We start from the raw sequence: 24,108 nt of genomic DNA on the forward strand, positions 1-24,108 counted from the left end.
CTTTGCATCTTTCAGTTTCTGTCCTTAAGACCATCAGCTGTAAGCTTGTGGTGGACAAAAGTCATTGTGACAGCTGTTGGGTCACGACATTGTGAAATCTATTTTAATAATATTTTCTGTTGCGCTTCATTTTTCTTCACATACATGAATGTGTGTGAAGAGCAGAATCACATCTTACTGTTGTCCATCTTACGCTGGAGTTTAAATCAGTTCACATTTTCCCTCACTCCTTCTCCCACACATGCACAGAATTTCTGTAAATATTTGTTTTACCCTAGATGCCACAGGCAACCTAATTTTAATGACTGAACCTCCAGGTATCTCTGCTTTCTGATTGGTCCTTGGATTTTGAAGCAGCATTTCAGTTCAGAATGCCAATGAACTGGTTTTACACATCTGCTGATCTGCACTGCATGACTGGAAAGTTTCTCGATAAATATACTGTATCGCTCTTATTACAGGTTTCGTCTTGTTACATGGGTGGCCCAGGATACCTAAACATTAAAATGAACCATTAGAGTGACGGAGTGAGAAATAAGTTCAATAATATAGTCCTCTATCATGCTTTAATTGAATAAAATTAGTGTAACATGTCTTCAAGACTGGCAGACAGTCTTCTTCCTGTCGTACACGGTCGTGCTTAGGCTTGTCTGAAAGCTTCTGTTGTTGAGGTGCTGTTAACCAGAGTGCTTTGCTGTCATTACTACTCCCGTGAAGGATGGCACTTCGTGTTGTCTGCCATCCTGTGTCCCCAGGCATCTCTTATGAGATCGGTTACATAGTAAAACTAGCACCTTGAGATCTCACTCACTCTCTCTTTTCCCTCGTTCACTGGTGTAAATGGTCCTTGTCATTGGCTGCCCTCATTTCCTGCTAATTAAAAGCAGAGGAATGCAGCTCTGCCACTCCATCTCGTGCTAATAGAAGACAGGAAAAAAGAAGATGATGAGAAGGAAGAGTAGTTCAATGCAGGCGCACTTGCCGGCGGTTTCGCCAGTGCTAGCTTTTGTCCACTCATATCAGAGACGAAACCACAGATCCCTCCTTCACACCACTGCTGATTAGTGCTAATATTGGTGTTTTTGCCACCAAACTTATTCAAATAACTTGCTCTGGTTTTAAATTGAGATGGGAACAAAGATGTACAGTTTGTTCTTGTTTGTTTTTGGTTTGTCATACTAAGCAAGTTTGTTACCATGTTTCATGAGGATAGGGCGGGTGTCCTGTCCAGGAGGAAGGAGGTGTTTAGTTATCTGCTCTTAGCACATTTGCTGACTGGTTCCTTCCTTCCTGCTTGAGCATTCAGTTCTTCCTGTCATTGTTCTGCAAGTTTACTGCATTTTCTGTGTGTGTGTGGCCAGTGAAAGCATTCTTGAGAAATTAATAGATAATTAATGCCGAACTTGATCATCTGCAAAAAACAAAACAAAAAATAGAGTAAATGTTTTGCATGTAACCTGTGGCTGATCTGAGATGGTATCTCATACAGATGTGACAGGATCCTCTTTTCTGAGCAGTCACACGGTTTCAGGAAGTCTTGCGCACTGTTGATGGTCCGTTAAAACAGCGATGGCTTTTCCTTTCTGCACAAGTTCAGAACCCTCCGTTTACTTCCTGTTATTCCTTCGATCCACATCCTGCTGAAGCACCGTTGTTTGGTTGCATGTGTTGGTGTGTGTACGTGCACAGATGGAGTACAGTCAACAAGTCATATGGCAAATGGAGTTTATTCTCTGTAAATTTGTAAATAAAATCAGTTTTTCTTATCTCACTACTACAACCTGTTTAATTCCAGAAACATCTGCTCTGCGTGTGTGTGTGTGTGTGTGAGAGAGAGAGATTAAGGCCCTGTCCACACGGAGACGCATTTAGCTGTATACGTACAAATTTTTTATCGGATCGGCGTTTCGTCCAGACGGATCCGGCGTTTTGCGTTTTCAGACGCGCTAAATCAGTAGCCTAACATCAACAACAACTGCGACTACTTGCTTGAGTTCATGCTGCAGAAGCTAATGAGCCTCTTATTTCTTTATTTATTATTTAGGCCTACTTTAATGTATTTTTATTTCTTTATTTTACTTTATTTATTTATATTTCTTTCTTATGCTATGATGCTAGTATTTTGTCAGATTAAGACATTTCTGATTTTGTAGGGATGGGCATTTCAAGCAAAAATAATATTCGGCGATCGCTGGGAATTATTTGATTATTATTCAAAAAACGCACCTCCGCCTCTCATGCTCACCGGTAACACGGCGTTCGCTCCGACATAAAATTTCTCTGTACTGTAGGCTTACATGTTGTAGCCATTAAAGAAAAGTTAGTTTCATATTTATGTTTAAATATTATGTTATTTTTTTCCATTTCATATATGTTGATTATATGAGAAGTGAACAGCTTGAGTAGCCTAATCATAAGATGCGCAATATCGAGACACATCCTTTTGACCACTTCATTAAGTTTTGTTTTGTATAAAGCCTTTCTTTAAAGTGAATTTCGTTTTGTATAAATTGAATCTTAATTTTAATCAATGTTTCATCAACCAATTTCCTGGATTTAATAAATAAGAAGCAAATATAGCAGACAATAGCCTATAATCAGGACATGGAGGCGCCGACGCAATATAACTTGCATCGCACGTGAACTAGAGCTTGTCTCATAAATGAACAGAAACTCAGAAATATATCTAAGTTTGAAATGTCTACTTTTAAACAAAACAATTCAAAACGAAAAGAAACAGACAACTCTAATATCGTATAATAATCCGTATGAAGTGTGCATTTATTTCTATAAGCACCTTCACCTACTGCGACGGTGGCGAGTCAGCATCGTCACAGAAAACACTAGTTTATTAATAAACAATTAAAATGTCTCCTTGCTATATTTGACACATTCATAATGATTAGGCTATTTGCCGGTTCTTTGTGGCAAGCTTTATGCGTCTGCTAACTAATCGAATATCGTGACTCATCCATATTTTGTACCAGGCCATTTATGGTTTTTCATATTGTTCAAAAAAGTTCTTGGTAAAAAAGAAAAGAAGCTACTGTGCCTAATATTACATACTGTATGTTATTGTATACAAGGGCTGAAACGATTCCTCGAGTTACCCGAGTTACTTCGATTACAAAAATTCCTCGAGGCAAAAACTCTGCCTCGGAGCCTCGTTAAATTCCTATGATCCTATGATGCGCGTGCACTATACGTGCGGCGCAGGGATCTGATTGTTTCCCACGGACCGTTTATTCACACGGACCTATTCAGGAAGCATATATTTTGAATTTAGTTGGCGCGATGGCGGAGAATAAATATGTAAATAAACGGAAGAAATTGTCTAAAGTGTGGGATTATTACACACTTAATTCACTTAATACACTTAACTCGCTGAAACAAGGTAACGTAGTCTAAGCCTATTGATGTTCGCTGATTTTAATCCCATACTGTATTTGTAGCGATGTCGTGATGCGGTTTGACTAGATATGATTTTTAGCTTTGATGACATTTTTAAGTAATAAACGTAACTATCAGGTTCAATTACAAGAGAGTATAGCCTAAAACAAGAACCCCTACAAAACACACACACACGCCAGTCAGACCAATTGCAGCAATGCATCACATATGCTTAAACTTTTATGTAGCCACGAAACAATAATTTCCGCATTAGGAACAAATATTGTATTGCAGTCTTTGCTTTGCACATGGTTTGTATTTCACGTTTGCCAAATAGTTACAAACAACAACAAAAAATGAAAGTCCCCAGCCTGTTGGTTTTTAATAAAGATTCGGAGTACTCATTTTTCATTTAAAACGCACGGAACAAAAAGTGCGTCAGCTTTTACTGCGTGTTCAACAAGAAGTCACGTTACAGCTCTTCTTCAGCGTTAAACTACCAAAATACACAAATATGCTTAGATGCTTAGAGTGGTTATATTATAACATCTTAAAGGAAAATTCACATATGAGATAGCTTTATAACTTGCATACTATATAACTTATAGTATATAACTTAAAACAGCTTTAACTGAAATATTGTATACACCACGAAAGTTTATGCGCAAGTCTTCTCTGTTTTTACTGTATCTGTGTCTGATATACAGCTCCTCATACTGGTCTGGCATGTATACTACATCGGTTTGAGTCGGTTTGAGTCGGTTTCAGTGGTTTCGTGTGTACGCAGATATTTCTTGAGACGGCACCGTGATTATGGATTTTTTTTTTAGAACAAGGAAAAAATAGATCTGATAGGGACAGCTCTGGCTTCGTGTGGACGTGGCCTAAAGTGTCTTGATCTGTCTGTTGGCTGAGGTTTATTTGCAATTCTTGGATAGTAAAGATGTTGTAATATAGTAGGTTGGTTGTAGTTGCCAATTTTGTTGAAATTGTATTCTCCTGCATCAAGGTTCCCTACTGTTTTTACACGTCCTGCATGTTTATTCTCAACTACATGTTAAGCAACAGTACTATTTTGTGTTGGTCAACCAATATATACTTGCCATATATATTTGCCGTTATTTGGAATTTGAGTTATTTTGACACTGCTGAAAAGCCCTGGAAAGCACAGATTTAGTTTATGAGTTAAACATATATATTTTTTTTTTTACAGATTCAAACAAACCCATAAGAGTTATTTGTTCATAAATCAGACTACAGTGTTCATGGTGAATATTTTTTGGTCATGCATCCATTAAACATAATGCAATAGGTAGACGTGGTGTTTATTTATATTGTTGGTGTTATTTCATGATATTTATTGTCTATTTAATCACATTCAGTTTAGACTAAACTCAATTCTCAAAATACTTTTTTTTTTTGCTGTGGTGATTTAATAGCAGCACCGTGGCTGAGTAGCGATACAGGAAACACTTGTGCATTCATGTGTATTTGGCTGGATCGGCTGGGCTGTGTCAGTTCTTTTGTTCCCCAGTGTCCCAAACTCACCTGCCTCTGAACAGACCAGCTGTAACTAGCCTCTTCTTGTGACCAGAGGCTTCTTGACGCTGTTGGATTCCCTGTATAGCATGTGGGTTGGGTGTAAGAGTAATCTACAGGCTGTGGTTAGACCCTGTGCCCTGCTGGGCAGCCATTAAACCACCGCAGTAACTGTTGTGCTCTTGCCTTGAATGATAACCCAAACCCACCCCCTCCCTAACAGCGATACTCTATAACCCTGCACCATATCATCAAGTGTGACAAGCCTCCCTGCTAAATTTAGCTCCTCATAATGGCTCTGCGGAAACCCGGACTGCAGCAGGACAATCTGGGAATGCGCTGGGAGAAGATAGCGAGATTGGAGTGTGTGTTGGTCAGGGATCAGGTTCATTCTAGTACACATGTCCAGCATTCTAATCTTTTAATCCTCAGCCTTTCTCATATCATATAACTGAGAAACACCTGTTTTTGTTGGCAGGGATCTCTACACTTTGTGACCTGTTGGTTGTTGGACATGTTGCTGCTCTCTGAAATTATCTTCTGCCTATGGAATGACTTTTTTCCATCCTTCCTCTCCATCTGATGACGTGTTGCAGTTTCTAATACAGTTGATGTGTTTCCTCATTGCTGGTGAGGACAGCAGACACACTTGGATCCATCTCTGTTTGGATCCATCTCTGTTTCCATGCAATATCTGGCCTAAACTGAAGGGCTCAATTTCCACATCAAATTGCGACTGTGGGACTTGAGTTTTGTATTGTCTGCTTTTGAATCTTAGTTTATAAGGGTCTTTTACTTAGTGAAGTGTGTGTGTGTGTGTGTTCTAACCCTTACCTTACTAACCAGCATCTTATGCATTTTATAGTGTTCAGTAAATGTGTCCTTATTTGAGGGCCCCCACCACTGCCTTCACTTACCCTTTTACACTGAACTGATGCTGGTGCTCATCCAGGGGATCTCTCAGAATTGGCCTGCATTTCCACTGAATTGAGCTGAACCATTACAATGTGACACGTTGCAGACATTACCCTGCACTCAGGGTCCGAAATTAACACCCGCCAAGCGCCAAATGCGGGTAGATTTTCCGTTTGGCGAGTAAATCTCAAAAGGCTATCCGCCCCCCTGGCGGGTGAATGTTCATACCAAAATAGTAATGTAATAAAATGTTTATTACAATTCCATTTTGTAATGTTATAAAATATCTAGCGTGATGGCTACGGACATGACGGATTTGTTGTGTTTGCGGGATGGGAATTGAAAGTGACCTGGCGCACCTGAAGAACGAGCAGAGAGAGAGAGAGAGACAGCGAGAGAGAGAGAGAGAGCCCTGGTCGCGCACCCGCACTCTTTCTCTTCGAAACCAGGCGAAAGTATAAACAAGGCTTCACCGTCTCCTAATCGCTGTCTTGCTCTCTCTCCCTGGCACATATTCATCAAAATAAATCGACACGATGGTAAAGGTCGGAAGATCATAGTTTCATGTGGAGCATTCGGATATTTTTTTTCCTGAATTACCGCTGGGTGTGAACTGTGAATTGTGCTAAAATACGTTGCCTTATCTTCTCTGAAGCGTTCCGCACATTCAGCTGACATAAACCACACTTTAAATAAACGAAAAAACCTATCCAGTGATTAAATGTTTTCTGTGTTGACACAAATCTTGAGGGATGTCCTAGCTGCCGGGATAATCACACAACGCGTACATATCCCATAATGACACGTCCAATTCGCAAACTAATGACTCACTCCTTTGAACCGATTCATTTTAATGAAGGGTTAAAAACAACTGATATTTCCAGTCCTTCAGTTACTGATCAGTCAGAGTAAATGGAGTAAAAAAATAGGCAGAGTAAAACTAAATATTTTTTTGAAATAATTATAATATATTATTATTGCATACTTTTTATTAAATATACAATTAATACATTTCATTTGTACAGAACTATTTTTATAGGCACCACCACAAAAATATTATTTTAATGTGTGTAAATTGTGTAATATGTGTGTGTAAATAAAAGTACGAACGGAAAATAATAGACCAGAAATATAATGCCAAAAATGTTTAAATATAGCCTTTATAAATTAATGTATATGTGACACAAAAAGGCTGTTTATTATTTTGGCCGGTAAAAAATATGCTTGGCTGGTGGATTTTTTCATCTACCAGTCCCAGTGGCAGGTGAGCCAAAAAGTTAATTTCGGACCCTGCCTGCACTGTTCCAGATCAGGCACTGGCTGCAAGGGTCACATTAGGGTTTGGAATTTAGAACTGGATCTTACTCAGTATTTAAAAAACAAACAAACAAACAAAAACTCTTCACCTAACTGATTATGATGTTCGGTTCACTTAAACATCTAATATAAATACTTAAGGGACAGTTCACCCAAAAATGAAAATACTGTTATCATTTACTCAACCTCATGTCATTCATATCTGTATTACTATCTTTCTTCTGGTTAATGTAATATTATAATATTTTTTAAATCTCTTTTGCTCGTCCAGTTAAGGTCAAAGGCAACCAAAACTTTACCAACATTTTTCAAAATATCTACTTTTGGGTTCCACAGAAGAAAAAAGTCACGCAGGTTTGGTACGACACGAGGGCAGAAAATGACAGAATTTCCATTTTTTGATGAATTGTCTCTTAAGATTTATTGCAATCATTGTCTAACTCATGAGTTATTGATTTGAATCCTTAAAAAAATATGAAAATCTTAGTGGAGCTGGAACCAGAATTGTTAAATTAATTTAAAAACATTTTGTATGATTCAGTTGGGAGTGTTGTAGTTTGGTCTCTGCTAACTGATTACATTTGACTTGTGCTTGGTGGCACCAACCATGTAAGCTCTGAATGAGAGAGATAGAGAGATGTATTTTTTTATTCTCTGTTTGACTTTTTTCACCTCTCCCTTCCTCTTTCTCAGAAGCTAAATTCCTGTTTTCTTTTTTGTATCCTGACAGGGAGCTGAGGCACTGCTCAAAATAATGAATGTTTATTCATGAAATTCAGCTCTAATATTTAGGACAGTCTCTGTGAAAATATGATTCTTTGAGTAGTTTTTACTCTAGGCCTCTTGTAGGGCTGGGCGATAAAACAGTTTCGGTATTTATCGACGGTACACCAATTTTGGTAACAATATAAAAAATGTTCAATATAGCTCTCGATATTTTCATTAAAATGCGCGCATCACCTTAGATCTAAGTTCACACATCTCCACGTCATGTTGACTGAAGGTGCGTTCCGTTCCGTAAGTGGACTGCGAAGTTAAAGATGGCTTGACCACTACAACGTTGCTCAACATAAAATGGCCAACGTAATGAAAGCGGAACGAAACTGCGCTACTCATTATTTTGTGCTTCACGCTCAGTTTGGACCAATGTCTGTGCAGCGTGAGCCGATCTTGATCACTGTTACTACGATGCGCTAAGAGATCCAGTAAAAAAAGCATTTGAATTCGCCACAGAAGTAATAACATCGCTGCGAAATCTAGTGAGAAACATTCAATTTTTTCCGTTATTAATGGATCAAACAGCGCTGACGTGGAGACCAGGAGAAACATTGTGAATTAACTAGTTATAGGCTTTAAGTCCACAGATCAGCAACATTCACCATGGATTTAATGCAGTAACACTAACTGTAACCATGGAAGTTTGGCAGGTTGTGTTTGTATTTCATTATGTTTGTAATTCACGTGCCCGCTCACGAGCGCTCACTCTTACTAACAGACATACGAACAGACACACTGTCCCCGGCGCTACTTGCGCGTCACAGAATGTTCATAAAGCGTTCCCCGTTCACAGTTACCGGGTCGTCTAATTCGAAACAGCCAGCTGTTGCTGTCAGCGAGCCGCCGCACATGAATACTCGTATGAGTCAGGCTGCGAATGTAAGTTACGTGCCCGCCCCGGCGCGCTCACGCTTACTAATAAATGCCTCGCCTCCGGCACCGCGCAATCGCTACATTCCCTTTGGCACATCTAGTGGATGCATAACGCAAACCCAGTCAAACGTTTGACTTCAGTATCTTATGCGCCTTATAATCCGGTGCGCCCTATATATAGTTAATGTTCTAAAATAGGTCATTCATTGAAGGTGCGCCTTATAATCCGGGGCGCCTTATAGTGCGGAAAATACGGTACTCTATTCTATCATGTTTTTTCTCTCTCCAGTCCAGGAATGGACAAAGAGAACCTTGCAGTTTATATACTATATTCTTATTATATTAGAATTCTTTATATTCTTGTTTACTGTCCAAATTGCTTTGTATAGCATATTTCCTAATGATGTTTTTGACCTATCAAGCGTTTAATTCTTTATTTATGACACGGGAAACTTGGGAGTGCTTCAAGGAAATTCTGAATCTCTTGCATGTTGTAGGTACGCAAACAAGCTCCCATCACCTGTTTTTGACAAGCTGTTGCATCTCGTTTAAACTCCGCAGCATATTTCTCTGGATGAGCCATATAATTGCTGCGGGAAAATATTCTCATCTCCAAAACATGAAATGCAGTGCCGAGTTCATAGAATTCATGCATGAAGCAAACATTTCTGAAGGAAGCTTTAGTTGCTGGCCGTCAGCAGTGAAATGTATTGAATTGCAAAGGATTTTACACTTAAAAAAAAGGTGTGGACTTTTGATAAGACTGAAGGCCTTATCTCAAGCATACTGTCCCCCCCCCCCCCCCCCCCCCCAAAAGAATCCTCTTGTTTCACTATCTGAAAGTTTTAAGTGCAGAATTATATTGTCTGTTGAGATAGTCGTTTGCAGGTTGAATAAAGCTGCAAATGCATTAAGCAGGAATCATGTGGCTGCAGAGGCTAGCTGTGCTTTATGATAGCTAAAGTGCATTGCTTCAAAGTGGAAAAACTTGTACATCAGCAGACTTTCATCTCAAGCACCTCTCTCTTTTATTTTAATCTTAAAGAGCTTTGAGCGCTCTCCATCCTTTTGTATAGCATCTTCTAAAGTTCCAGTGAAATCAGCGTTTCTTTAAACTCTTGCTGTTCGCGCTGCTTCATTCTCCCTTTCTTCATATTATTAGAGAGTCCATATTTAAATGAGGAATATTGTGGCGTTTACGTTCCCAGAAGAAAACTCGAGGCGTTTCGGGGAGTTCAGAAAGTGCTTACTGATAACTCCCTTTTGGAGTGGACTTAGTAGTTTGACATTTTTCATGTTCAAACAGCAACATCACACTGTAAAGAAAGTTGAAAATGTAAAGTAAAATAAATACCCTGTTTTTGTCCTTTTTTTAATTTTTTTTTTAAATATATTGTTTATCTGGAGAAAGTAGTTTGAAATTACATGAGGGTTCTGTTCTGATATTCCTCCATCTTATGGTCTCGAAATGTTTAACATTGTTTACCTTCTCACCAGTTTTGATGAGGATTGTTTTGTTTTTTAAAGGCTGTCTCTCCTCCTTGCTTTCTAATATTGTGCAGTGTTAGATCAGCGAATGTTCTCTTTTGTTCTTGCCACATACAGTTCTCCTCCTTCACGTTTCTTACCACTTTCACCCTGTGTTGCCCTTCATACGCTACTGTTCAAAAGTTTTTTTATTTGTTTAACAAGGATACAATACATTTATCAATAGTGACCAGTTTACATTTTTTTTAACCTTTTTTACATGAAACATTGCAGAATGGAGGACGAAACGGCAACCTCTTCACAGAATTCCCAACAAAGCCATGCAAAAAGCGCCAACAAAAGAAAAAGTCCTAAAAAAACAGCTCGCACCAAATCAAATTTTGTCCCAAACGTAAAGGTGTCATTATTTGCGCGCTTTGCCAAATGGAGTTGACATCCTGTCTCCCGGAAGTTCCAAACCGTGTAGCGCGTGACAGAGAGGGATAGAGCGAGAGACCTTGCGTGTGTGCAAATGTGCATGTGTGCCTTATGAAGCGCAATAAATGAAGATAATTGATATACCGTTATCAGCATTAAGGTAGATTCAGCTCTTGTCTGTGAGAGAATTAATAGTTAGATGCCCAAAGCTCAGTCAGTTTTTTCTTCCACTTTCGGTGAATAATTGACTCTGGTTTGAGACACCTTCAAAGCCATAACTCTAATGCAAGTTTGAAAATTGCATTTGTGATATCCACAGGCTCGCCTTTTGGGTGAAATATTTCTATGCAATAGGGCTGTAATCTGCCAATCGACTAGTCGATTTTTTGGTCGATACGTTCTGGCTCTACCAAAATTTTGCTCGATTTTTTTTTGCCGCGTTAATTTCAATGAGGTGGAAATCACTAATTGCTAATGGGGGTGTTTTCAGAGCAACCCTGTTTCACAGGTAACAGTCTGTCTTCAGAACACCCCCCTTGTTTTCACTTTTTTTGGATTAGTCCAACCCACTGGAGACAGATTGAAGAAAGTACTAGAAGGCCTTGGTCTGGTCCTTTGCTGAATATTTATTTAATTGTGAGCGTTTGATTTACAGTCAATCCTCCTTTACCTTGTCAAAGACATTGGCAGTGTAGCAGCATTTTAGAAAAATAGATAATGGAAAAAAAGTTGAATGCAAAGTTTGTAAGCAACAGGTTGCATATCACAGCTCGACTACAAACATGGCATATCACCTAAAAACGGTAAGCTAACTTGTCTGCGTTAGGTTGCCCCGTCTGTTTTGAGTAGGCTGCAACGAAGGTAGCATCCCCCAGACCACGCTGGAAGTTACTGTGCGTTCACACCGGATGCGAATAGCGCGTCAAATTCGCGTCCACTGCGTCTAGTTTTACGCTTGACCACTTTGTGTTAATTTGCGCGACAAGAGTGAAACTGACGTGCGTAAAAACAAAAGTTTGAAGTGAAATTTACGCGCCTCACGCGCATCGGAGGCGAAAGTTTTGAACCCCGTTGGCGGCCATCTTTTTACAAGATGTCTGTTTTTGATGGGTCATTTATCGAGAGAGTCACCGCTCTTTATTTGCTCTGGAGAGCAGAACAGCGGCGTAGGGATCATCATCGCCGTATTTGGGTCCACCAGACCCTTCGGAGGCGAACCCAGTTCGACGAGTTTCATCATTTGCTCCAGGAGCTGCGCCTGGATGGCGGCCGCTTTCAGCGGTACTTCCGGCTGTCCCGCGCCCAGTTCAATGACCTGCTGTCCCGCATCGGAGCGAGGATCACCCTTGCTCTCGCCCTCACCCACCTAATCTGTAATTTATTTTTGTTTTGATGATAAATGGAGCCAGCTTAGGCTACTACAAAAGTGATTAAACTGTCCTGTGTTTTTTTTTCCCTCACACAACACTGTCCACGAACTATGTTCTTGCACTAAAGTATGTTGGTTCTCTTTACATTAGAATAATAATAATGTTTCATATAATCTAGATTAGATATGGAATAAATAGCATACAAAATTAATGTCTCATATTAAAATCAAGTAGCAGCAAGCTGGCTCCTGATTGGTTAACGCGGCGCGAATTTGATGCAGATGTTCAGATTTTTCAACTCGGGCGGCAGACGCGAATTCACGTCAAACGTGTGAATGCACAAAAAGCACTAAATAAATCATTCGCGCGGAACGTGCCAGAGGCCCAATTCGCGCCATTCGCGTGAACTTGACGCGTGAATGAAATGAATTTGCGTCTACCGCACCGCGCTCTACGCCTCATTCGCGCCGCATGATTTTTTTACGCGCGTAACGCGTCTTTGCATTGACTTAACATTGAAATCACTTGCGCTAGACGCTCTATTCGCGTCCGGTGTGAACGCACCATTAAGCCTCTATCATCCAAACTCAAAAATAATATCACGGAAGGAATTGTCAACTTTTTAATATTAAAGTGGATGTGCCTTGTGTGTTTAAGAATAAAAGATTTAAAGAGATAGTTCACCCAAAAATGAAAATTTTGTCAGTATTTACTCACCCTCATGTTGTTCCAACCTCGTAAGACCTTCGTTCATCTTCGGAACACGAATTATGATATTTTTATGAGCTGGATCACTCCTCCATAGGCTTCTTAAGGGATTGAAGCTTGCCAGCCCCTAAAAGTTATTAAAGATATTGTTAAAATATTCCAAGCGACTACAGTGACTCAATCTTAAGTTTATCAAACGACGAGAATACTTTTTGTGCGCGAAAAATAAATGAATAACTTGATTTCAACTATTAATTTCCTTCTCTGTGGGCCTCGAGTCAGTTCACTTGTGATATAGTGCAGTTCTTCTGTTGTTGTACGTCACACGCATCACACACATGACCAGCGTCGCCCAATAGTGAGCCTACGTGTGATGTAGCTCTACGCTATCACACTACGTTAACTGACTAGAGGCCCACAGAGAAGGAAATGAATAGTTGAAAAAGTCGTTATTTTGGGTTTTTTTGCTCACAAAAAGTATTCTCGTCGCTTGATAAACTTAAGATTGAGCCACTGTAGTCACTTGGACTATTTTAACAATATATTTAATAACCTTTCGTGGCTGGCAAGTTTCAATCCCTTAAGAAGCCTATGGAGGAGTGATCCAGCTCTAAGATTTCATCAAAAATATCTTAATTCGTGTTCCGCAGACGAACGAAGGTCTTACGGGGTTGAAACAACATGAGGGTGAGTAAATACTGTCAGAATTTTCATTTTTGGGTGAACTATCCCTTTAAGTTAATAAACTTAAATTTGTGTCTCAGCCGCGAGGCTGAGCTTCAGCCTCGCTCTGTGCATGGCCTTGCATGGCTGAAATGATAGTGTGACTGTCTGTCACTTATTATAACCTATGACAAAAATGATTGTCTAAATTGTTGCATATTCCTCAACAGTTCTTGTGCTGATATCACTAGTTGACATAGTACTATTTTCGGAAATCATAGGCTATATTGCACGTGATGCAACGCTGTCAGAGCCAACAGAGTGTCATTTCAGTGCAAAATAATTGTCAAAAACGATTTAATATACTGCAAATAGCCTACTGTTTGCATTCAATTTGTTATTTGAGTGTTGATTATTATATCTAAAAATAAATAGCAACTGAATTTTGGCTATAGTTTGGGCTCTGTTTTTAACTTTTAATATTATAGTAATGTGCAAGTAAAGGCTCCATATGTAATTTACAGCATTAGCAGATCTTTTTTTTTATCCTTAAAAAACTTTATATTATAGCTGAATTAATATAAAGACAGACACAATTTGTTTAGTAAACCAATGTTTAATAAAAAAAAGCAATGTTATATTTTAGGGCTGGGTAAAAATATCGATTCATCAATGCATTGCAGTTATTTGTTTCTCAATTCAATATCGATTCATCAAACCCTATGAATCGACTCAGCCCACCGGCCAGTGGCGGCGCTGTGGGCAACACTCTAGTGAGAGCATTCAGCGTTGTACAAGACGCTCTTTACCAAAACAGCAAGATGACGGGCAGTAGCTGCACTCCGTTCAAGCCTGCACCACCAACCAGGGACGTCGTTAGGCCTATTTTAGGGGGGCTTAAGCTACCCCAAAATGTTCCTAAGCCCCCCTAAATGATCATAAGAACAACAATAAGTCTCCGGGAGTCTCCCGCATATTGATCGCGGCTCCATGATGTCCGCAAATTAGTTCAAATCTCCCGAAATCTAGAGTTCGCGAGCTCCAAACCGAGTAGCGCGCGCACAGCACAGAGTAAGAGAGAAAGAGTCCTTGCGTGTGTGTGCGCAAATGTGCGCGCGCAAATGTGCGCGCGTTTGCCTCACGAAGTGCATTTTTTTATGAGTATGCACATTTTGTGTTTCTGTTTACATTTCTTTTATAACTTGAATGTATAGGAAGAAAGAAATATACTTTCTATTACAGTTACATGCACTTTAGTGGAGTTAATGAAGCACCTGTTTGTTACAGTTGTGGTGTGTATTCAACACATGTACAATATTGTACCGTTTGTTCTGCTAAATAAACCATGACAGGAAACATGCTGGGGTCAATTTGTTCTTAAACATTAGTAATACTGCACACATTATTTAAAAATATACTCAGGTACTTAATTACTTGTGTATTTACTAATTATTGAATCGATATCGAAGCTAATAAATCAATATTGAATCGAAATCTAATTGAAGCCAAAAGAATCGAAATCGAATTGTGAAATTCCTAACAATACCCAGCCCTATTATGTTTAGTTTGCTACCCCCTGCTGTACCAAACGTCATTTTTTTTGTACTGTTAACACCCCTAGTTATTTTACATGTAATTATTACATTAAGGTTCCTGAAATGAATACTACACTTAGACCTAGACCTACCTTCATTTGTAACTTTAAGTTTGTTGAATTGTATTTATCTATGCTTGTAATCAGTATATTTGTTCTTAATTTTTTATTGACTGTTCACTTGCCTTTAATAATGTTTGAACTTTATTAGATAGGCAAGAAGTTTTTGCTGTGGTATCGCAGTACTTAATGTCCCCTTTAAGTAATAAATGGAAAACAAAGTTACGCCGAAAAAAACCTTTCTTGCCAGTCCGGTCTGTGTCTCAAAAACTGTAATGTGATCGGAACCGTGAGTTTTGTTATCACTAAAATAATCAAATAAACGAGTAAAGTAATAATCAAATTGTAAAATGTGTACCTTGAATGCAATGTAAGTCGCTTTGGATAAAAGCGTGTGCCAAATACATAAAAATGTAAATCAAATAAGTAAACTATTGCACCCCCAGACCAGCAGCCTGAACACTGAGTGATTGTGGGCAAGCAGTGTCCTGCTTAATAGAACCGGATCTGATCTCACCACTTCTCCACATTCCTACCTCACCCCTTAGTTGAGTTTAAACTGTGACCTTTGTGCTGGCATACAAGGTACTTAACCATTAGGCTACCAGTGTCCTGGACATTGAAATTAGGACTCGCCTCAGAGTTTGTGCCTGTTATAATGGCATGTGCTCTATCGCACGCTCACTCTCTTGCTGCTACTTTATGGTAATGTGGCATTTCACTGTGCCTCTCTCGTTCAGCCAAAGGACAGAAACACTTTAGTTTCTATTTTTCATTGGCTTTTTTTTAAGTGCACACTAAAAGAAGAGGTGCTTTTAGAAGAGGTTTGACTGTGTGTGTATGTCTGTAAGACAGAGACGGGCAAAAATAAAATGTGACAAATTAAGAAATTAAAAAAAAGTTTGGTTCCGGTTGGTTGTCAGTTGAGGTCATGTAGGGACTTTTTTTTTTTTTTTTTTTTTTTTTTAGTGGCAGCAAGGGATGGGAAGGAAATTATTGATTATTTTTTATTTTTATTTACAGTAGCGATTGATAAGCTACTCTATTTTTTCATAACATAGCCTACATGTACATGTACTCTACCACCTTGTGTGTCCCAGCATGTTACACACACACACACACACGCTGATTTTAAATGTGTGCGCGGGGGCAAACGGGGTTGCCTTATTGTAAAGTGTTTCCGATTAGTTATACACCGATTCAGACGTCTCGTGAGTTCAGTGTTGGAAAGATCAGTTGTTTTAACCATTCATTAAAACGAATCGGTTCAAATGAGTCATTAGTTCGCGAATTAGACGTGTCATTATCGGACGTGTGCGCGTTGTGTGATTATCCCTGGCGGTTAGGACATACCACAAGATTTGTGTCATCACAGAAAACATTTCATCACTGGATAGTTTTTTCGTTTATTTAAAGTGTGGTTTATATGTCAGCTGAATGTGATGAACGCCTTTCAGAGAAGATAAGGCAACGTATTTTAGCACAATTCCCACCCAGCGGTAATTCAGGAAAAAATAAATCTCCGAATGCTCCACATTAGGCTAAACTTTAGTCTTCCGACCTTGCCATCGTGTCGATTTATTTTCATTAATATGTGCGAGGGAGAGAGAGCAAGACAGCGCTTAGTTTTGAGACGGTGAAGCCTATACTTTTGCCTGACTCCGCAGAGAGAGTGCGTGTGCGCGACCGGGGCTCTCTCTCTATCTCTATCTCTCTCTCTCTCTCTCTCTCTCTCTCTGCTCGTTCAGTTCATGCGCCCTGTCACGAGCCGCAGCAGTGCATCTACATGACAACGACGATGTGTGAACGCCTGTGGCTGCCTCGTTTTTTAGCATTGCTGGAGGACAACAGGCTATACAAATACGGTGCTGTACAAAAACATAAATTATAGTTCGCCTCAAAGTTTTTTATTTGTGTATTTATTTAATTTGTATTATTTCTTCCCCAAGCTCATAAAATAAATTTGGGTCGCACATAAATTGACAGGGTCGGTCGGAAACCGGAACCAAACTAATTTTTTTTTTTATGCCTAATGTACACTTTAGATTATCATTTACACTGTTTATATCTGATGTCTATTGAAAGGTCCCATGGTCAGGGATGTATACTGTGTGAGCCTGGGAGAAGATTTAAATGAACACGTTCTTGTTCATAGCACATTTCTAGTTCAGTCGAGGATAATTAAACTTTTTAATTCCTGCCTTTACTCTAACCTACTCTTGCAGTCCAAGAATATTAAACATGCAGCACTTTTACTCAAGAGAACCAGAGATAAATCCTTGCTTCTCTAGTGTGAGAAAGGTGGAGGGAGAGACACAGGGTGAGACCGAGGGATGGAAAAAGAGAAGGGTGGAGGAATATGAGGTTGCTCTCGGGTCGAGAGCGAAAGATGGACTGAATTCTGTAAATGTGACTAATATACTTGTAGCGGTTGTGTCACCTCCTCTGGGACTCATTGCATGTGTGAGACAAGATACGTTGTGTTAAAGGTTTCACCCTTACATGGTCCATGAGCTGCTGTTGTTCTGATCTGGGTGTTGCGTCACCCTTCAACCCCCTTCCAGGATTCTGGGGCCCCATGAAACACGCACAGTTTCAGTGTTATAGGCCTCCTCATGCCAGTTCTCCACAGTCACCTTCAAGGCACATACACACACTCGTTTGCACTTTATCAGAGAATGCTGCAAATCCATTCAATTCAATAAGGACTGCCATAGAGGTAAAAAGGCAAGGATTTGCATCAGTAGAAATGTGACCACAACTTTTAAAACAATCTCAGTTAGACCATCAACCAATGAGAATTTCAGTGAGTTTCCAATTGTTTTTTTTTATTAAATCCAATTTGCTGGATTTTATGGATCTTTCCTAGTTGTTGAACAATCTTGTCAACGTGTGTGTAAGCACTACTGATGCTGTGATTCCACTTTTTTTCATGATATTGCTTTGAGACGGCTGTCAACATGTGTCAGTGCTGTAGCAAACTTTTGAACTGTAGTTTGTAGAGTGAGGAATGACATTTGAGAGCAGCAGACTTGAATTCCTGCATTTTGCTTATTTAGCTCATTAGTTTTTAAAACACACACGCCTCTGTGTGTGATGAAGGGAATGATCATGGGGGGGAGGTCGTGTGTGAGTGACAGGAATGGCCATCCTGAGCTTAATCATGTTTTGGCAGCAGCAGTTTAACCTCATCTGGGACTGGTAGCTTTGAAAGAGTCTCTGTTTAAAAGATCTCAGTATGTGCATGTGAGTTCCTGTTACTGTGAAATTTAAAAATTGTAAATTTTTCCATGAAATTTGGCAACTGAATTTTTTACGAGGATATGCGCTGGAATCTCATGTTAATGAAGGGAGCGTTGCATTTTATGCCTTTTTGTCTTTTTTTATCTCTCTCATTCAGCAGTTTCTGATCTGTTTGTCTTTTTTTTGTCTACCTGCAGAGATAACCAGAGTGAGGAAAGACATGTATAACGACACAGTGAACGGTCTGGTGGACAAGCACCCACTGGAGTTACCTGAGCCAGCGGGAGCCATCGTACATCTGCAGGAGAAACTCTTTGTACCGGTCAAAGAGTACCCGGATGTGAGTCTCACTTACTTTGTACATTTTTCTGTCAAATGATGTTACTGGAGTCAAAAGTATCGACTTTGGTATCAAGTCTGTACTGAAATTTAAAAAATTTGACTATGCCAGCATTTCCCTCTAGCATGTTGAGCGCTGTTGAAAAGATTCTTAAAAACACCTCTGATTGGCCGTTGTTGACATGCTCAACATATGTCTCTGATTGGCAACAATGATCAACTCTTCAAAAACATGTTGTCTTTGACGCTTTTCATCGAGCGCTTACAGATACACACGGAGCGTTTGATCCGTTTATCCGTTTATCTGTTGATAGACGTCTCATTTTAAACGCTCTCGTTTGTATCTGTGTAAGCGCTCGCTTAAGAGCGTAAAAGACAACATGTATTTGAAGAATTGATCATTGTTGCCAATCACAGACATATGTTGAGCGTGTCATCACAATGGCAAATCAGAGGTGTTTAAGAATCTTTTCAACAGCACTCAAAATGCTAGAGGGAAATGCTGGTATCGTCACAATTTCAGTACCGAAGTCTATTTTTTGACAACTCTAGATGTTACCCATACTTTTAGAATCAAGCACAGTGATTGATTGTTGCTATAGTGATGGGTGATTGACAGTTACAGTGACTGATGAAATCTATAAGTGAGAATTTTTACTCCTGGTGAAAACATGACGTTTGGGAGTAAATAAGGACTCCCTGTCATAAGCTAGTCCAGCTATAGTAGTTTTTCCAGTATCAGTCCCCTGTAGGGAGCTGGGAATGGTGCCGGAATGCCACAGGCCATGCTCCAGTAGTAAAGTAGGATCTTTTTAGCTTGTTTTGTGCGTTTGAGAAGCTTAAGAGAGATGCACATAATGTAGCTTGACGTTTAGATGGTCTTGTTTGATATTTCTCTCATATTCTCTGACACAAACACACACACATCGGTGGTCGTGTCACACAGGGGGAGCAATTTTGCTGCCTAATTTTTCTGCTAGGTGGACAAGGGAGAGGGGAAGAGAGAAAAGGGGGGTGGGTCAGCAGAGCATGAAATGCGTTTTCCCTCTGACGGCCCGATAAAGGCCACCCCATCCGTCCCAGCGGACCCCCCCCCCCCCCCCCCACACACACGTAACCCCAGGTTTCTCGGAGTTTGAAGCCGAGTTAATTATGAAGGAGACTACTGCTCAGCTTATCTTTATTTTGTGCAGAATGTTACTTTTTTAAATTGGCTTTTACTTATAAGCACTTTGTGTAATGAATTGCTGCTTTACTTGAGAAATATATTCACCTCTGTCTGACCCGAAAGCTCTGTGTATAAATTGGCCGATGCCAATATCTTAGGGAGCAGGGTGGCCGATATATATAATATATGTACTTTATACATTCTCAGCCCCATTAAAAATAAAAGTCCCGCATCCACCACATCGGCCAAACAGAAAAACGTATCGGCCGATATTAAAAAAAAAACAAAAAGCCAAATATCGGCCGATATAATGGTTGATCACTAGTTATTGTTAGGAAATGTTTGACAAATTTGAGTGGGGTGCTGGTTTTGGTGGTTGAAAGGAGTGTCTTGCCACTCACCAAGGCTGCATTTATTTGATAAAAAATAAAGTAAAATAGTAATATTGTGAAATTATTTAATTTAAAATAACTTTTTTCTGTTTATCCTTATATCATGTCAAATCTGAATTTTGAACAACAATTACTCCAGTCTTCAGTGTCACACGATACTTCAGAAATCATTCTAATATCAATGTTGAAAACATAACTGCTTAATAATTTTATGAAAGTCATTTATACTTTTTTTTTCAGGATTCATTGAATTAAGTTAAAAAATTATTTTGTAACATTAGAAATGTCTTTACTGTTGCTATTAATCAATTTAACCCATCCTTGCTGAATAAAAAAACACCATGGTGTTTAAAGCAAATATTTTCATAATAACATGAGCGGAATGGGACAAAGAACGGGATCAGCATGATTGATTTTCAAAACGGTAAGCAAGTGCTGCTTTATGGTTTGTATACCTGCAGTCTTAGTTTTGCTTTCCCCTTTGGAATGACGAAAATAGACAAATATATCTGCTTATTTCCTTTACATGCATGAGCAGAACGCACTGCTAGCTGACAGTTGGCTGTAGTCCTGTCGGTGTGTTCAAGCAGACTATTCTTCCCCGACGCAGGTGACATGAGGCGACAACACAGTTGGCTTTCATCAGCATTAAGTCTTTGGTGTCGGTTTGGTGTGTCTCTACCTTAGGAGTGTGTTCTTGTGACCTTCCGTCTCAGAATAGCTGGAACAGCTACTGGGAAACACGGCTGACCAGTATAGAATGAACACCTAAGCTCCATCATGCCATGGAAAATATAGAGTAACTGTTTGTGTGTTTCGAGCAACGCAAGTGGGAGGAGACACACACACACACACACACACACACATCAGTGTACATTAGAATCCCCTCAAAACTGTTTCTCTCACTGTGTTCCCTGCAAGTCTCGCCTCATTATTCTTCCCCCTGGTGGTTAGCATGAGTCATTGTTTCAAAACACAAACATAGACGTTTTCACCCGAATGTTCTAACCACGCAGGAAAAGGAAGAATAATTATAGCCGTTACTAGTTTATTGAGCGGAGCAATGCTAGCATCCACTTCAGTCAAAGTCTATCTGATTTGCTCTTTCAGACAGGAGAGTTGGCTCGGTCATCCAATCTACAGCTTGATTGAGAATAAAGTGTCCATGATTGGTAATTCGGAGATGTTGATATTTAAATAATGCTTTCTCAGTTTCCTCTCAGTTGGATGGAAAGTATTTTATTGTGTTTTATAATGTAAACTTGCTGTATATTAAACGCACTGTGGTTTGACACCTGATCTAGTTACAGTTCAGGAAGAAAGGGAGCTTGCTTTACATTGAGCTCAATTAATGATTCTAGCACTTATATGGTAAAAGGTTATTTAAAAATGAAGACTTTCGGACTAGAGAGGTAAAAGCGTGCTATTTGCCTAGGTCAGACCCCTCATTCCAGACTAAACGTCCGTTCGTGCTTTACTGCTTTGAGAATAAACAGAAAACAGACTCTGCTTTTAGAGTAAACTGACCCAGTCCTGGTCTTTTGTCTGTGTCTCTCCAGGTTTGGCTATACTTGTGAAGGCCAAATGTCCTCACTTATATAGGGACATCTTGTTACAACTGACTAGTCAAACTGGTCCTCACAAAAAGGCTTCTTAAATATCCAAAACATGTTTTTATTTAAACCTAGTGTTATGCACATGTGATGGGTAGGTTTAGGGGTAGGGGTTGACTTAGGTGATATAAAATATCATTGACCTGATATAAAATCAATTTAAGTCTAAGCAATGGCGTCACTAATATAGTGAAGTGAAGGCCAAGTATGGTAACCCAAACTTGGAATTTGTCCTCTGCTTTTAACCCATCCAAGTTAGGGCAGTGAGTAGTGAGAACACACACACACACACACACACACACACTAAACCGTGGACACGTGGAGCAGTGGACAGCCTTGCTCAAGGGCACCTCACTTGTTTCCTGTCGTATTGAGAATCAAACCGACAACCTTCGGGTTACAAGTCCGACTCTCTAACCATTAGGCCACAATTGCCCACATATAGTGAAACAAACTTATGTGTGATTTTGGCCCCATATAGTGAAACAAACTTATGTGTGATTTTATAAATATGAAATATTGTCACATTTCCATAATTCTGAAGGACATATGATTAAAACAAAAATAAATAAAAATAAAGGAGCCATAGAAAGGAACATGGAGTAAATGGAAAATACAAGGAAAAAAAAACGGAATAACTGATTCTCAGAAATAGAATTACAACACGGTGTAGAAAAAAGATTCTCTCTCTCTCTCTCTCTCTCTCTCTCTCTCTCTCTCTCTCTCTCTCTCTCTCTCTCTCTCTCTCTCTCTCTCTCTCTCTCTCTCTGTGTTTTATATTTATTTATATATATATATATATATATATATATATATATATATATATATATATATATATATATATATATATATATATATATATATATATATATAAATATTATGTATGTATACGTGTGTAGTATTCTCAACAGGACTCTAACACATACTTATGGGTAATTAGGTCTTGGTTCCTTTGTCTTTAGCACAGAATGTCCATTTCATAAAAATAGCTTGTCCTGTGAACGTGAATGTTGGTTTACAAGTGTGTATCTGTGAGCTTGCGCTCAGTTGTGTGGCCAATCTAAAGAATCTAACCTTATATCAAACATCTGGGTCAAGGCATGACCTTCAAAACATCTCTAAACGTTACTAGTAGTAGTCCTGTTTATAACCATCTGTCTACTATATACAGTAACAGTCTCTCTCCTGAGTTTTTCAGATGGAATAGACTGACTGGTATGTCTGGGAGGAAAAAAGGTGGCAGACAGACCAGGTCTATATGGAAGTGACAGTTTTCCTCCCCCTCTCTTGCTCTATCTTTGTCTTTCCTCTTGTGCTGCCAGTGTGTTTCAGCAAGATGTTTAGCTCCCTCTCTCCTTGGACAAAATCCTATTACTTCACCTGTCGTCTACAAACTGCTTTCTGCTGTAACATTGCGGTGTGTCCGTGTGTGTGTGTTGCAGGCCAAACACACTGTTATGAATATGTATGTCTGTGGTGTAGTGTATGTGGCCACAGGGCTCTGTGAATAATTCTGATTATTTTAGCTGGTTACATTGTAATTTCATTCACATGCCATACAAACACCTTTATGAGTGGACACAGACACATCTACATAAGCACACATCAATTGTGGTGAAATCCGGCAGTTCATTTCAGCTAAATTATCTCATGGGTGCACAACGGCATTATTCAGGCCATATGTGTGTGGTTGAACCATCTGATCTCTTCTGAGATTCAGGAAGTGGTCACCTCTGAGTTCTGGCTCGCTTAACGGTAGAGACGCACGCGGCTGTTCTGCTGCAATCAGCTCACCGAAGCAACAAGCTATTAATAAAGTCATCCTTGAACTGAGAACGGATGGGTCTCCTGTCTAATGCCGGGATTGTTATTGAAGGTTTTTCATAGTTATTTTCTTCCCTGACTGATGGGCTTATAGGGGGATGGGAAGCTGTTTTTTATGTGAGGCAATATTAAGGTTTGGTAGGTTGGAGATCATACTAAAGCCCCCAGTTTTAATTTGCAGGTTATTACTGGGGCTTTTGAAGCCAAAGGACTCCAATTGAGCCTCGCAAATGACATCGAGCTGTTTCTGAAAAGCTCACAGATTCATCAGAGGAGGCCCGCCCGCACACAGACCCCTCATTTGCCACTTATGCTTTTCTGTAGATGCGCGCCTTTTCATTTCCCTGACGTTGGTTCTTAATTGCCATTTGTACATGCAGATGTTTCATATTTTCTGCGTGCTCTCAGAAGTGCAGTT

At 39.5% G+C, this 24,108-nt stretch overlaps 1 protein-coding gene across 5 annotated transcripts in view; it reads left to right on the top strand.

Annotated features, from left to right (window-relative positions):
- The window catches only part of qkia (QKI, KH domain containing, RNA binding a), a 93,259-nt gene that overhangs the window by 11,410 nt on the left and 57,741 nt on the right, over positions 1-24,108 (top strand). For all 5 annotated transcript variants that reach the window (XM_077239782.1, XM_077239778.1, XM_077239779.1 and 2 more), the window contains exon 2: positions 18,552-18,694. In XM_077239782.1, the coding sequence (XP_077095897.1) occupies positions 18,552-18,694 (143 nt within the window). The remainder of the gene's footprint in view (positions 1-18,551; positions 18,695-24,108) is intronic.

Source organism: Siphateles boraxobius, unplaced genomic scaffold (assembly GCF_051911475.1).
Source record: "Siphateles boraxobius isolate OS27281-9 unplaced genomic scaffold, OSU_SipBor_1 22, whole genome shotgun sequence".
Classification (NCBI taxonomy): domain Eukaryota; kingdom Metazoa; phylum Chordata; class Actinopteri; order Cypriniformes; family Leuciscidae; genus Siphateles; species Siphateles boraxobius.